The following is a 15,695-nucleotide window of genomic DNA, read 5'->3' as shown; positions in this document are numbered from 1 at the left end:
AAAACAACCATTTTACAGAAACCAGGCACTTTAGATAAAAAAAAAATCCTTATTTATTTTATGAATCCAGAGGGATAATTTGTATTAAAAAAAGGCTACTGCTTAAAAACATAAAAAAATGACAGGGATTTTCTAAATTATTTTTATTTTTTGTTCCTTTTTTTGGGGAAATTTTGGATTTTCCTACCCCACCCACTTAAATAAAAATGCAAACTGCATTACAGATAGTAAAATAAACAGCATTAAAAAAAATAATAAAAATAAGAGAAAGCAATCTATAACCAGGTACATTCATGTGCAAAAAAGACAGGTTAAGTTCTTTTTTTTTATAAAAATAATATAAGTAACAATACAAATGGGGAACAATACACTTAGAATAATTATAAAATAAAAAGTTCACTTTATAAGATAGGTACATTATTCAGATTTTCATATTTTGGTCAAACATTTCTTTTAACTGTATGCAGCCTGTAAAGTGTATAAAATGCTGCCTTGCCTATACTTGTGACAGTGGTTCTTTAAGTTGTGTATTTCACTACAGCCTGATTTTTTTTTTTTTATTTTTTTTTAACTCTTAAGGGGAATTTTAGAGGCAATTTGGGAATTTTTTTTTTTTTTTATTTGAAATGGAAACTATAATCTTTTTACAGTGTCTTTACATATATGAATGTGATCAAACGTATTGTAAATCTATCAGAGAGTGTAATATAAAAACAATTTTTGTGTGCATTTTTTTTTTTAAATATATAGATACAAGGGCCAATTCTATTTCCCAATTAAATATGCAGGCTGTGCTTCCTGCTTGAAAGGACTGTTAAATAAAATTCTGTGAAGATATTAAATACTTACCTTTTCTGCTGACTTTGCTGCACTAAGGAAGAAAACTCATTGCCTCTACAGAAGCCAAGACTTCCAGGAGAGTCATCTATTGGTCCCCAAATGCAGTGATTCCTCCCATTTATTCCCTATGTCACGACAAGACAAAAGTAGTTACATAGGGGGTGGAGGGAGGAACCAATAAGTGCATCCACCTGAAGCATTTTTAATATAAAATCATTTTTTGTGTGTATAGAATGTAAATGTGTATATATACAAGGGGCAAATCTATTTGCAAATTACATATGCAGGCTGCGCTTCCTGCTTAAACAGACTCTTTCTAAAATAAAATAATTTAAAGATAGTAAATAGCCTTTCCTGTTGACCATGCTAATGGATCAAACTCATTGCCTGAAGACTCTTCAAAAACCAAGACTTCCAAAAGAGTCCATCTCCTGGTCCCCAACTGCAACTCCGTGGTTCCTCCCACTGGTCCCTATAAGAAAAAGCAATGGCATAGGGGTTGGCAGGAGGAACCAATTAAGTTGACCATAGACAACTTGAATCTCAGCCAGTTAAGCAGGGATTGGCCGAGATTCCAACCATGCATGGGCAGGTCGATCGATCAACTTGGCTACATCCAGCCTGTTGGATTTTCCATGTGATTATTGCCAGTGGCTATAGCCCCTATCAATAATCACAAAGTGTTCTCCTGGCTGGGACGGCTCCCTTTGCCAGGAGAACACGATAGCTCTGAGGGAGGGATTCTTGTGGTTGCGGGAAAGAAAATCACTTCATCTATGGCTGGCTTCAGTGTAGCCATCTGAAGTACAGTATCTCACAAGAGTGAGTACACCCCTCACATTTTTGTAAATATTTTATTATATCTTTTCATGTGACAACACTGAAGAAATGACACTTTGCTACAATGCAAAGTAGTAAATGTACAGCTTGTATAACAGTGTAAACTTGCTGTCCCCTCAAAATAACTCAACACACAGCCATTAATGTCTAAACCGCTGGGAATGAAAGTGAGTACACCACTAAGTGAAAGTGTCCAAATTGGGCCCAATTAGCCATTTTTCCTCCCTGGTGTCATGTGACTCAGTGTTACAAGGTCTCAGGTGTGAATAGGGAGCAGGTGTGTTAAATTTGGTGTTATCACTCTCATACTGGTCACTGGACGTTCAACATGGCACCTTATGGCAAAACTCTGAGGATCTGGAAAAAAAAAAAAAAAAAAAAAAAAAGAAGAATTGTTGCTCTACATAAAGATGGCCTAGGCCAGTGATGGCGAACCTTGGCACCCCAGATGTTTTGGAACTACATTTCCCATGATGCTCATGTACTCTGCAGTGGAGTTGAGCATCATGGGAAATGTAGTTCTAAAACATCTGGGGTGCCAAGGTTCGCCATCACTGGCCTAGGCTATAAGATTGCCAAGACCCTAAAACTGAGCTGCAGCATGGTGGCCAAGACCACACTGCGGTTTAACAGGACAGGTTCCACTCAGAACAGGCCTCGCCATGGTCAACCAAAGAAGCTGAGTCCATGTGCTCAACGCCATATCCAGAGGTTGTCTTTTTGGAAATAGACATATGAGTGCTGCCAGCATTGCTGCAGAGGTTGAAGGGGTGGGGGTCAGCCTTTCAGTGCTCAGACCATACGCGGCACACTGCATCAAATTGGTCTGCATGGCTGTCGCCCCAGAAGGAAGCCTCTTCTAAAGACTATGCACAAGAAAGCCCGCAAACAGTCTGCTGAAGACAAGCAGACTAAGGACATGGATTATTACTGTAACCATGTCCTGTGGTCTGATGAGACCAAGATAAATGTATGGTGTCAAGAGTGTGTGGCGGCAACCAGGTGAAGAGTACAAAGACAAGTGTTTCTTTCTCACAGACAAGCATGGCGGTGGGAGTGTCATGGTCTGGGACTGCATGATTTCTGCCGACACTGGGGAACTAATGTTAGATGAGGGAACCATGAATGCCAACATGTACTGTGACATACTGAAGCAGAGCATGATCCCCTCCCTTCGGAGACTGGGCTGCAGGGCAGTATTCCAACATAACAACCCTGTAACGCACACCCAAGACAACCATTGCCTTGCTAAAGAAGCTGAGGGTAAAGGTAATGGACTGGCCGAGCATGTCTACAAACCTAAACCCTATTGAGCATCTGTGGGGCATCCTCAAACAGAAGGTGGAGGAGTGCAAGGTCTCTAACATCCACCAGCTCCATGATGTCATCATGGAGGAGTGGAAGGACTGCAGTGGCAACCTGTGAAGCTCTGGTGAGCTCCATGCGCAAGAGGGTTAAGGCAGTGCTGGAAAATAATGGTGGCCACACAAATATTGACACTTTGGACCCAATGTGGACATTTTCACATAGGGGTGTACGCACTTTTGTTGCCAGCGGTTTAGACATTAATGGCTGTGTGTTGAGTTAGTTTGACGAGACAGAAAATGTACACTGTTATACAAGCTGTACACTCAATACTTTACATTGTAGAAAAGTGTAATTCTTTCAGTGTTGTCACATGAAAAGATTTAATAAAATATTTACAAAAATGTGAGGGGTGAGATACTTTATTGCAAGATACTGTATATAGGTCAGGTTGAAGCAGATAGCAAACAATAGGGTTTGGGTTTATCCCAATGGTCATTTAGGCACAGTCTTACCAGGTGGCAGTTGTTGGGTTAGATTATTGATAGGGCATTTTCTAATATGCTTGATAAACAACCAATTCCCCCCCCCCAAACCCCCCACCACACACTTTTTAGGGCAGCAGACATTTGTCTGCCACCATGGACACAAGTTTGTTGCCCAATAAGGCAACTATCATCCCAGTATCCTTTAATAGATTCATAGAATACAGTCAAGGAGGCAGGGTAGAAGCAGTAAATCAGAAAAATAAAATTAGGTTTGGTTTCAGATCACATGACTTGGAGGCAAAAGGGGGCATGTTAGCTGAACTTCAGTAAATACGACACAAGGCAGATTTTAGCACCCGCAAATCAGTACTACGGCTTGTGTGCCTAAGCATGTTGGATTCATGTCAAAGAACCCTGAAGCAGATGCTACAGTGCAGAGTCAGTTTAATTCCCATTTTAGTGCTTCTACAGAGTCTCCCTAATACCTACTCTCATCTATTCCATCAGATTTATCTACCTAGGTTTTATTTTAAACATTGAATGCCAATAACATCCCTTGCTCTATCTAGCAGGAGCATTCAAAAATCTCCGTTTGAAATAAGAGTATGGAGCAGCAAGAAAACCTTAAATGTCACATCAAATATTTTGAATTATATGCGACGCATTCTTAAACGTGTAGTTGCTGAAAAGTATTGTTTCCCTTTAAGATGTGACTATATTGTAGAAATTCAACATTCATCCAAAAGATATTTGCATTGATTGAGGGCAGGTAAGTAGCATAGAAAATATAGGCTCCAACTTTTATGTTTGCAAATTGACTGCGCCATGGCATAGGTTGGTGTTTGATACATATCATTAGCCAGCAAGGGCTTAAACATTCCATGCCTTTTATGTTAACATGTCTTTGGATTTGAAAAACTAGCAGTGCAGAATAGTGTAAAAATATGCACATCTGCAAATCTAGAAATGAAAAAACAGAAATAGCAGCTAAGCATTACATAAATATATTTATGTACACTGCATTGACTACATGAACTCTAAAGGGAACAGATCTAATGGTATTCTACGCTGTAAAAGTAATTGCCGCACTATAAAGCATAACAGACAAGTGCTTGAGAGGACAGGTGTAGTACTCGTCTTAAACCATCTTCATTCATGCTTCATCTGCGGCGTCATTTCGTTTTGGAAAAGAAATGTAAATTGTGCCATTTTTAACAGGTTAAAGTGCATATAAACTGAAAATCTATTTTTCAGTACATTCGGCATCATGTCTCAGTTTTCTTAAGAAAATATTGTAATGTAAAATGCAAAGTTTGTTATCTAGAGATCCCGCCAGTATAAGCACTTCCTGTTGCAAGCCAACAAAACTTAAGCCAGTTGGAATCTTGGCGGGTTGAGCAGGGACTGGCCAAGATTCAAACCATCTATGGGCAGGGCTGATTGTACCAAAGTTGATCAACTTAATTACAACCAGCAGGTCAGATTTTTACATACGGTTACTTCCATCAGCTATAGCCGCTAAGCACATGGTAGAAGAAAAGTAAATTGCATCATCTATGGCCAGCCTTAGGTTCTATGAAAAAAAAGGGGATTGGGGGCTAAGGCTATAATCCTTGTGATTATAGCCTTAGGTTCCATTCACACCATCACAGCGATTCATTTCAATGGGCTGCCCTACACGTGGGAATCACTCAAAAGTAGTCCCTGATCCCTTTGAGAAATTTTGCAGCACCATGCGTTTTGGCATGTGCGCATTCCCAGATGTGTAAGAGTGTCAATAAGCAGCTGGTTTCTGTGCATTGCAAGAAAGCGCAAAGTACAAATATGCCTAAACCACTGCTTCATTTGGGTGCCTGTCAGGTCTTTGAGTTAGGCAAAGCCAACTGAAGACGTGCACGACATGATGCCAATGCTGCTGCCAAGTGCAATGTCAGTGCTAATTCTGGCAAGATCTCCTGGTAAGAAACTTTTATTTTTGTGTGTTTATGGGAAAATCAAACATAAAAACTGTAAAGAGCAATACACGATCAGAAAACGTACTGAAAATTGATTTAGAGCTTGTTCACATGAGCTTTTGTCTCCGAAGAGCAATCCATGTTCAGATTGATTTTCAGGGAGCATTTTACGTTATATTGCCTCAACACTGCCTGCTTTAACCGATTGATCGCCACAGGCTCTTGCATTGCACATGGTTGCAAAGTGGCCCAATTAATTTGAAAGCAACGGGGGGTTTCATTCTTGCCATGGCATGGCATGTGTACACCCCATGGCAGGTAAAGGGGGTAGCAGTTTGAGGAGGTAAAAGCCAACTTAACCGTTGGGTTTTACTGCCCTCTAGCCTCATGTGTGAACAAGCCCTTAAGGTTTATATATACTTTATTATGACTAGTGCCACAGCTCAGCAAAAAAAACTGTATATTTCCAGTTGCAACCTTGAACAAACACATGCTGAATCCACAAACCGAGGAATGGGAAGACTCCAGAGGCACAAAGAACCTTTTTACGCATCGATGCAAATGTGCGCGCATCCAAATAACAGAGGTGATGCATTTATCTCAAGCAACTCCTAGTTTTTCCAGCTTGGCAGAAGGTTTTCAGTTAGTGCAGTCCTCGAAATACTCAACTTTAAAGTTCAACTTTCTAACACTTAACCTATCGATTTCCATTTAACATCAACGTTTCCATCTTTCCACAAATAATGCTTCGTTACACTTTACATCACGATCACAAGAGTAGGGCCTTGTCATTTTGGTAAATCAAGTTGTGTCCACTTCAGCAACGACCCCAAACACATTTTAAGTAACTTACAAAAGCATGCGGCTGACTAAAAGTATACTTTAGCCCAGGTTCACACTGAGCTGTGGGAATGAAGCCATGCGAGTTAAGCTAAACTCAGATGATTTCACTCGCGCATGTCAGTCTCGATTTCGGCAGCAATTTCAGAGACATCTGTGCGGGTTTCTGTACAGATGTCAATGTAAATCACAACCCGAAATCACAAAAAGTAGTACAGAAACGACTTTTTGAAATCGATGCGGCACCGGAAATGCAGCGTCGCACCGATTAGGCCGGTGCCATTGCCAGCAATTGCCGCCAATTTGACATGTCAAATCGTACCAATGTGAACCAGGGCTTAAGAACGTTTTTCTGGAATTGTGTTGGAATAGTTTAGGAAAACAAATTGTAAGAGCCATCCTTCCCACCTGGGGAATGGCAGGCCATGAAGTGCTCAAATTATTGTGTAGTGCTAGTGTTAACTGTATATATGGATAATACTTTATTAAGCATAAAAAAATTCACTAAAAAGTTGCTTTAAAATTTTTCAAACTTCTATCAGAAGTAAAAACTACTCTTACAATACAACCCAACAGTCTTCATGTAACATCTTCATTACACTGTGAAAAACATTAAAAAAAAAATAATAATAAAAAAATGTAAATTACCAACGTAAAAAAAAAATAATGTGCGAGAAAAGTGCATACCACTATTCATTGGTAGGTAGAAATGTAGTGTTGCATCAATTTTGTTTTAAAAAATGATAATAAAAATGCCGTATCCTGCACAAAGATTATATATATATATATATATATATAAAAATCAGCACTACTTTCTTTTCATGTTTTGCATTTCTAATTAAATTGCTGTTTGTGTGGGGTTTTTTTTGCAGGCTATTTTAATATCATAAAACTAAAGTTTTATTTTTTAACTTAAGCTTGAAAAAATTGGCTAATCTATACCATTTACAATTACGTCTGCTAGCTCTAGAGGCTGTTTCGCAGGCAAACCCAAAATATTGGCAAACATGCTACAATTGTAAAAGCTCTAAACATTACATTTTAGTTATTGAACTAAAACCCAGCTAATTGGATATGTATCGTCTTTCTACAGCAAGATGAGAATGTTTCTTGATTGACCTCACTGAGGCTATAATTGCTGGTCCAGTTGGTCTCCTGTATTAACTGACACTTCATTGTTTTTATTTTATTTTTTAAGGGGGGGGGGGGGGGGGGAGAGAAAAAAAAAAGTGACTTAAGTACTCACAACACATTCACTTTCTCATTATTGCACTATCGACTATGCCTTCTTTTATTTCCTAATCACATCCAATTTCCCACATTTTGAAAAGTTAAAAACTCTAAAAATAAATAAAAGAACATTGCTTATGGTACAGGGTGACCAGGGAAGTGAGAATAGTAACTTTATTTGTTTTTTATTTCCTATTCATGATATGCTCATTCTTCCGTAGTTCCGTTGACAACTTGTGAGCACATTCTCAAGATATTGGCTGTGTGGCAGCGTCCAACATAATGTATATGAATGTATGTATATTAAAAAAAAAAATACATACATAAAAATTGAATGGATGGAATATTTTCATCTTTGCAAATGTGAAATGAGAGAACCGTTTTTTTCTTTTTACGTACAGACTTTTTCCCCAGACATTCGTCAACTCCTTTGTGGTCATACAAACAGTTTGTAATTCATAGGCTATAGAAAGTCCTGTACAAAGTCTGATGAAATTAGTGCCCAAATATGAAGTCTGTGTGTTGCAATGGAAAAATAAAGGAAAAAAAAAAAAGTTTGTGAAACATCTAAGCATTTCCACTTGCAGAGTAGGAAAATTGGGGAAAGTGCGGCCGTCTTTCATTGTCAACAAATTCCAGATTATCATCTGCAGAGGAGAGAAAAAAAAAAAAAGAATTAGACAAATATCAGTATCGAGTTGAATAGCAGCCCAAACTACTTTTTAACATATGGAAACTAAAATAATTTTAAACTGCATTACTTACTTGGTTGTGAACTCAATATATAAACATTATGGGTCTTCCTTTACACAAATTTAGTGCAAGGCCCCTTTCACATGGGGCGAACTCCGATTTGATCATCAGGGGATCTGTCCGCTGATCCTCTGCTGAGCTGAGCGGGAGGATGACAGTTTTGTTTTTGCAGAGCAGACACAGCCCGCTCTGCTTTATTGGCGACCTGATGTAAACGGACTCCGCTGTCTGTTTATACCAGAGTGCCCTCTGATCCGATCCACCTAGATGGAGAGGGGGGGTGCGTATCTTCCCCCCCTTTTGTTTTCTAGTGGACCAGATTATAATGGAGGTAGGTGGGTATACACCTGCCGGTCCATAGGGGTGAATTGATGGTCTAATCAATTCCACCTGAAAAACTGATCAGACTCTTTATGTGAAAGGGGCCTAAGAATACGGACACTTTTTATGAGGATTTGATAATTTTCAGGATTTATATTACATCTGCTTGCACCTCACTTTACAATATGAAGGGAGAGTCACAATACAACATAGGAGGGTTCAGAGGGCCCTGCAAAAGGTAATGCCTGTGGGGGGATAAGTTGATGGTGAAAGAAAAATTCCAGTTAGGTAGAGGTGGGATAAGCTTCCCTAAGCAAATTCGTTTTTAAGGATCGCCTGAAGGCGAACAGAGAACAAGATAGCTGAGTGGATTTGGGTAGGGAGTTCCAACAAAAGCGGGAGGCACTAAAGAAATCCTGGAGATGGGCTTAGACTTAAATTAGATCTAAACCTTAAGTATTGTTTATCATAAATAATTACCAGGTTTTTTTGCCCAGTTTTCATCTTGGTGCTGCCGATCTCCTCCAACTACTTTTTGTCACTTCCGGTCTACATGCACATTCTCCAGTGTATCTCACGGTGTCTCAGAGGGAGAATTTAGTAGGCAGGTTGGGTTTTACCCAGGCTAACCAACAGGTCTACGTAGAAGCTTAAGCTGGCTAAAACATATCTGGATCAACCTCATTTAGACTCAGACTTAGGCTGGCCAGACACTATATGATCTGACTGTTTTGCTTTAAATCTACCATCAACTGTGTAGTGCAAGGGCCAGTCTGGATTGTTTAGGTTTGTCTTTATATTACATAGTTTTGGTACATCTAAAGATGAGGGATTTTTCAAACCGATTGTATTGTGTTAGACATTATGATTGTAGCACCCTCTACCAATAGGTAGGTACTAGTAATAGGATTTTTACTAGAACACTGTCAGCACAGGCAAATTTAGCCAGGCCTATGCTGCAAGCTAGGCCTGACTGTATTTATTTGAGGGTCTGGGAGTGGTTAGAGTAGCAGTGGGTGTAACCACCTGTGCTCTGGTTCTGAGGCGCCTCCCCTGCTTCCAGGGAGAATGTTCTGGAAGAGGGGCTGGGCCTAGAACTGGAGTAGCAGACAGATCATATGGGAGCCCTGACCAATCCCCAACTGAAATTGGCAGGGAGCGGGCCTCCTATATAAGCCAGGATAACATGCCACTGGGGGGAGTTGTCGGCTGAGTGTAGTGAAGGATGACAGCAGCAGGAGGGCACCCCCATCTGGGGGGGTGCTCCGATCACAGGAGGAGGCCAAGGGAGAACTGTGGAGGAACTTTGCCATTACACGGCCATTAGTAAAGAACTCCTGGAGCAGAGGGGCAGGTGAAGCTGTGGGAATGTATGTTTCGGTCAAATTCTCCATCAAGGACTCAGGGCAGAGAAAGGTCGGTGAGTGTACCACAGTGGGGGAACTCTGCTTTTACACGGTCATCAGCAAAGTCTTCATCATGACACGGTCAATGATGGGGAGTCCTGGAACAGAGGAAAGACTGTAGGGATGTGTGTCAAATTGATGTGGCCGGAGGGCACAGGATTTGCAAGCTGGGCTGGCTGGGAACAGTAGTCCATCCTCCAACATGTGCTTTTAAACTACTAGGCCTTCATGGAGAGGTGCTGCAGGCTTCTGGCCTAGTAGCTGCGAGCAATCAGAGCCAGCTTAAAGGATTTATTCAGAGTGGGTCCTTCTAGCTTTTAGAAGATGATGTGACATTACTTTACTTCAGGATAAGCTTTGTGCAGGAGAGGAATTCTGGGAACACCACCCTTACATGGTCAAGAGTGATGTCCTCATCCCTTACATGGTAATGGATGGGGAATGCCTGGAAGCAATATTATGCTGGAGTTAACCACTTCCCACCCGGCCAATGCATATATACGGCCGGGTGGGAGCCGTCTACTCCTGATAGGCCGTTCAGGAACGTCCTTCAGAAGTAGCGGGATCGCGCGCGCGTGCCCGCGCAGCGGCGCGATCCCGATGTGCTCGTGTCACCCGGACACGGCACATCTCAGATCGGCAGGAGGGCTCTGTGATTGGCCCTCCTGATCACATGACGGCCGTGTCCAATCACGGCCGTCATGTGATGTAAACAAACAGCCGGTTGCTAGGCAATCGGCTCTCCTCTCCTCACACGGAAGTCATCGCTGAGGAGAGGAGAGCAGGACGCTGCAGCCGGCTGATGATCAGTGAGTATGAGCTGTTTTTTACAGCTTTTTACTCACTGATCATCAGTCTAGTGTCAACATACAACACACCACACAGTACAAACACAGTCCCCACACATGTCCCCAAAACATACATGTCCCCAAATAATAAAAACACATGTCCCCAATAATAAAAACATGTCCCCCACATATGTCCCACTAAAATCACATGTCTCAATGATTATCTGCACACATATGTACGTGATCACCTGCACACATATGTACATGATCATTTGCGTACATATGTCCCTGATCACACAAACCAATTATTATACACTTAACGGAATTTTTTTTACTAAAAACATGTAGCAGAATACATTTTGGCTTAAATTTATGACAAAATTTGATTTTATTGGATTTCTTTTCAAATAGAAAAAAGAAAATATTGTTTTTTTTCCAAATTTCCGTTTTTTTTGCGCTTATATCGCAAAAAATAAAAAACGGAGTCGTGAATAAATAACACCAAAATAAAGCTCTATTTATGCGAACAAAATGATAACCATTTCATTTGGGTACAATGTAGCATGACCGCGCAATTGTCATTGAAAGCGCTAGAGCGATGAAAGCTGAAAATTGGGCTGGGAAGGAAGGGGGTGAAAGTGCCCTGTATTGTAGTGGTTAAGCAGAGGAGGAGCAACAGTCTGCATGATGATGCAGGAAGAAGATCACAGCAATTAATACATGCACATCGTCTTTTCTGGCTCTTACTATGTGCTAGTGTATGAAATCTTTAAAAGTATGATAGCAAATCAACTATCCTATGGGCATCTCATATACCCTTTTCCCCAACTAAGTTGTACCCCCCCCCCCCCCCAATAAACAAACAAAACCAGCAAAAGTCTGCTCATTGTCTCTGCAATTTATGTATGGGAGTCTGGCAGCAGGGTGATTTGGTGGAGGTCTGTTACTAATGGCAACTACACCGCTACATGATGTTTGAGATTTGGTCATATTGCCGAATTAGAACAATGCTTAGCTCGCAGATTGTCCAGGGAACAGAAATAGCTGCATATTAACAGTACACATATCCAAAGATCGTCAATCTGCAACCAAATTTCCATCCAGCCCAAACAATATCTTGTAATCATAGGTAGCAGCAATGTGCGTTTTCCATACATGCTCATCAATGAAGAAGATCATGTGGAAACAAATGTAGCGCTTTAGAGTGATTGTACTATGGAACCTAGAAATACTTTCCTAGTAGATAAGAACAACCTGTGTATTCGGAAAACAGAAAAACTTTCTAAAAACTTATAAAAAAATAAGTGTAAACAGCATCATAAACAAGGTTGCAGTGATTAGTGCAGTATGACAAGGACAGTGCCTGAATAGTAAGGCAACGGTGGGATCACATAACATGAATCCTATAACACCGGTCGGCAAACTTTGGCCTACTCACCTTCATCCGGGACTAAGGATACCTATAGGAGGATTTTACATCACGATTCAGCCCATTGGAAGCCAGGATACATCCTTCCGGGATTCCAAGCTCTTTTGACCCACTGTCGTAGGGCATGCGGGTCCAACAGCTCTGGTAAGAGTACCTACCTTATATTTATAAAGTGCTGCTGAGAGTGCTACAGACAAATAGATTGCTGCTGTTGGTGTCCATACTGTCCTGGCTGATACGGGAAGACTGGCCTTAAAAGGAGATTGATGCTTAGACCGATGAACTGTATATACTGATGAACTGATAATAGTTTGCCCACATAGGATTCATGTTATGTGATCCCACCGTTGCCTTACTATTCAGGCACTGTCCTTGTCATACTGCACCTTGTGTATGATGCTGTTTACACTTATTTTTTTTTATAAGTTTAGAACGTTTTTCTGTTTTCCGAATACACAGGTTGTTCTTTTCTACCAGGAAACTATTTCTAGGTTCCATAGTACAATCACTCTATAGCGCTACATTTTTTGTTTCCACATGTACTTTAACTTTGTTTGTTTGAATGTTAGCAGCTAAGTTTGTTTAAGTAAGCACAGTGTTATACCTTCCTTTTTTAATGAAGAAGATCAGAGTACCCGTTTGAACACTTTAGGGCTGTGTACTTAATGGGATACAGGCCACACATTCCTTATATTGGGTCAAACAAATATAATCAACCAAGTCCTTCAATACATGCTTAGCATGCCCTTACTGAACACAAACAGAGAGAAGCAGCCACTTTATGTTTCAACTTTCAAATATCCACCCTGAAATATTAGTTTCTTAAACGAAGGATGCAAAAAAGGCCTTAGTCTCATGTCTTCAAACACTTTAGGCCCTTCAATGAAACCTTCAACTGCTTGTAAGTATGTAGAACACCAACTGCTCTAGAAACGAGTTAAAATCAAGCGACTTCCCATAAAGCATGTAGGATTTATCTTTGAAAATGTTGCCAAAATCTGCACAAGGATCCCCCACTTTCCACTCAAGAACTCCTAGATCTGATATTACACTGAGGGAGGCAATTCAACATGTGTCCTGGCAGGACGTATGAAGTTATTTAGAGTGGGTGGTAACCGTAGGCAACATCTAACAAATGGCTTTATCTCGTGAAACCATATGCCTCTTCTTGAAGTTTTGGATCTGGCGTTGAGCCTTAAACTTTTGATCAGGAAGTAAATACCCTGAATGGCTAGAAGATTAACAAGCAGAGGACTGGCCAACGGAGAAGACGGTCAGTGATTAGAGAATTTCTCGGTAGTGCATTAAAGCTTGGACCAGCTGCTGCAGAACCTCTGCTTACAGCCAGCAACATGCAGCTTCTTGAAGTTTTATATGGGTGGACATAAAAGTTCAACAGCCCTTCAACACCGCAAGTACGCTGTGACTTTTCCACTTGTCCTGTGCACTTGGGACTAATGGGATTTTCAGCTTCAGTTATCCATGTAATGGAAAAAGAGACAGCTGTTATAATCTGCAGTGTCTGAATCTAGACTGCCCATTGTGAATCAACTGCCAATCAGCCAGCCTTCGGGGCTACAAGCAGAGCACAGCTACCAATGCATTTCATTTACGAGTGCTTACAGCAGAAGGGCAGAGCCTAAACTGAACATAAAGAGTGACCAAAAAATCCAGAGTGTATTATTGTTTTTTTACATTACTGGTAACTATCAAATTATAGAGCAATTTACTTACAGTAGATAAAACAGCCCCTGAACTAGTGGTGCTTATAATCTAATGTCTATAACAAACACATGGGAGACACCAGTGTACAACTGACTTTGGGAGGAAACCAGTTCAGGAGAATGTTCAGATCAATGTAGTATCCCCTGGTTAGATTTGACCCAGGACTCCAGTGCCGCAGAACAGTTTTTTTCTTTCTCATCTATTAAGTGGGTTATTCTGATGCCTACAGGAAGACTGGACACTGGCAAACAAAGACTGTAGGCTAGGCTAGCCCAGGATAATCCCTATCACTACCCGCTTCAGTTTTATCCTAGTGTCCCAAGAGGATTGTACATATTTTCTACAGCCCTTCTGTGTTCTGTGACCTGCCTCCAACAGAGCCTGCCACCTACTGAGCCTAGCATGTTTTAAATAGGAGAGGGGGAAGGCGAATTTGCCCACCCCCTCTCCCTGGCTCCGCCCCCCGAAGTGAAAGGGCGAATATACCTACTTTTGCCCACAACTAAGATGGCGTCGGCAGCGTCATCCTCCCGCGTATGCGATGAAGGGCCCATAATACTCATCCTGTCATGGCGCTCCGGCACTCACCACTATACTAACACTGAGGCACAGGATAGAAAGAGGCACACCATACTTAAAACAGGGGAGCAAAAGCAAAATAAAGAGAAGTAGTATGAAAGAAAAGGCTCAGAAAGAAACCTGCCCCACAGAAAACAGCTTAGCCTGAACGCAGGACTGTCGCTCCTAATTAGGAAGCTACTGCTACTGCCCCAAAATTCCCTCAGAAGGGACTTCCCTTTTTTCAGCGTTGTTAGCAACTCAAGACAGGGGACTGCATCTGCGAGAGGTCTGAACCCAGACGGAAGCTGCCAAGGCAGAGGCAAAACCATGTACTGACACTATCCATCAGGTATGAGGAAAAAAAAAAGAAAAAAGGAGTGCAATGGAGCTTTTTCTCTTTGACTGCATCTTTCTAGCGCAGTTGTTCTCAGCCTGACCTTTAAAGTATAACATCCGGACCTTGCTGGAATGGACATTGCAGGGATAGCCTACCTAGATCAATGACCCCAGCTCACATTCTACTAACAGTTCTGGGGTGACATTGCTAATGTCTGCCGCCTAAAATCATGTTATCTTATGCTCTTTGAGTGAAGGAAATCTCATCAGCGCACCAAGGATTCCCCGAAAAAGGGTCCAAAGCTTTATTTCGTAGTCACATGATAAATATACAGTAAAGTTTTGGAGCCACACAGGGCCCCTTCTTATGTTCTTTGAGTCTATTCTGTCCTTACAGTCTTTCTAGGCTCCATCAGGTGTTGCTGGGCCCTCTTATCTCTCAACTGAGGTTTTTACCATAGGCATGCAAGGTTTTATGACCCAATTTACTCAGTTATTTGCCGGCACTGATCACAGAAGCATGCTCCTGTGCTCTATCTTGCGGGTTTTTACCTGCTACCTGCCTTAGCAGCTTCCGTGTTATTGGTTTCCTAGAGTCTGTCTGAGGCTGGGTTCACACCTAAGACGGATCTGTCACACAGCAAGGGTCTGGTGCGTTCTGGTTCACAGTTTCAGGTTCGATTTCAGCCTGAATTCGGACCTGAAACTAACCAAAAAAGGCACACATTTTTCTTGCAAAACGCACCGGACCTGCTGCAGAGATATGTGAATCAGCTCCATAGAGAGCCACTCACATTCTCCTGCTATGCGAATGGGATGCAGGGGAAACCCACATCCAATTCGCATAGGTGGAAACCCAGGCTGATTCTTTCCAATCT

General features: G+C 41.3%; 1 protein-coding gene across 3 annotated transcripts in view; it reads right to left on the bottom strand.

Annotated features, from left to right (window-relative positions):
* Positions 1–128: 128 nt before the first annotated feature.
* Positions 129–15,695, bottom strand: part of AKT1 (AKT serine/threonine kinase 1) — a 261,968-nt gene continuing 246,401 nt past the window's right edge. For all 3 annotated transcript variants that reach the window (XM_077464503.1, XM_077464501.1, XM_077464502.1), the window contains one exon: positions 129–8,145. In XM_077464503.1, coding sequence (XP_077320629.1) covers positions 8,066–8,145 — 80 coding nt within the window. In that variant the 3' untranslated portion in view covers positions 129–8,065. The remainder of the gene's footprint in view (positions 8,146–15,695) is intronic.

This window comes from Lithobates pipiens, unplaced genomic scaffold (genome assembly GCF_037356315.1).
Source record: "Lithobates pipiens isolate NorthernLeopardFrog02 unplaced genomic scaffold, aLitPip1_a1.2 Scaffold_30, whole genome shotgun sequence".
Lineage (NCBI taxonomy): Eukaryota > Metazoa > Chordata > Amphibia > Anura > Ranidae > Lithobates > Lithobates pipiens.
This window is presented reverse-complemented; position numbering and strand designations above follow the sequence as displayed.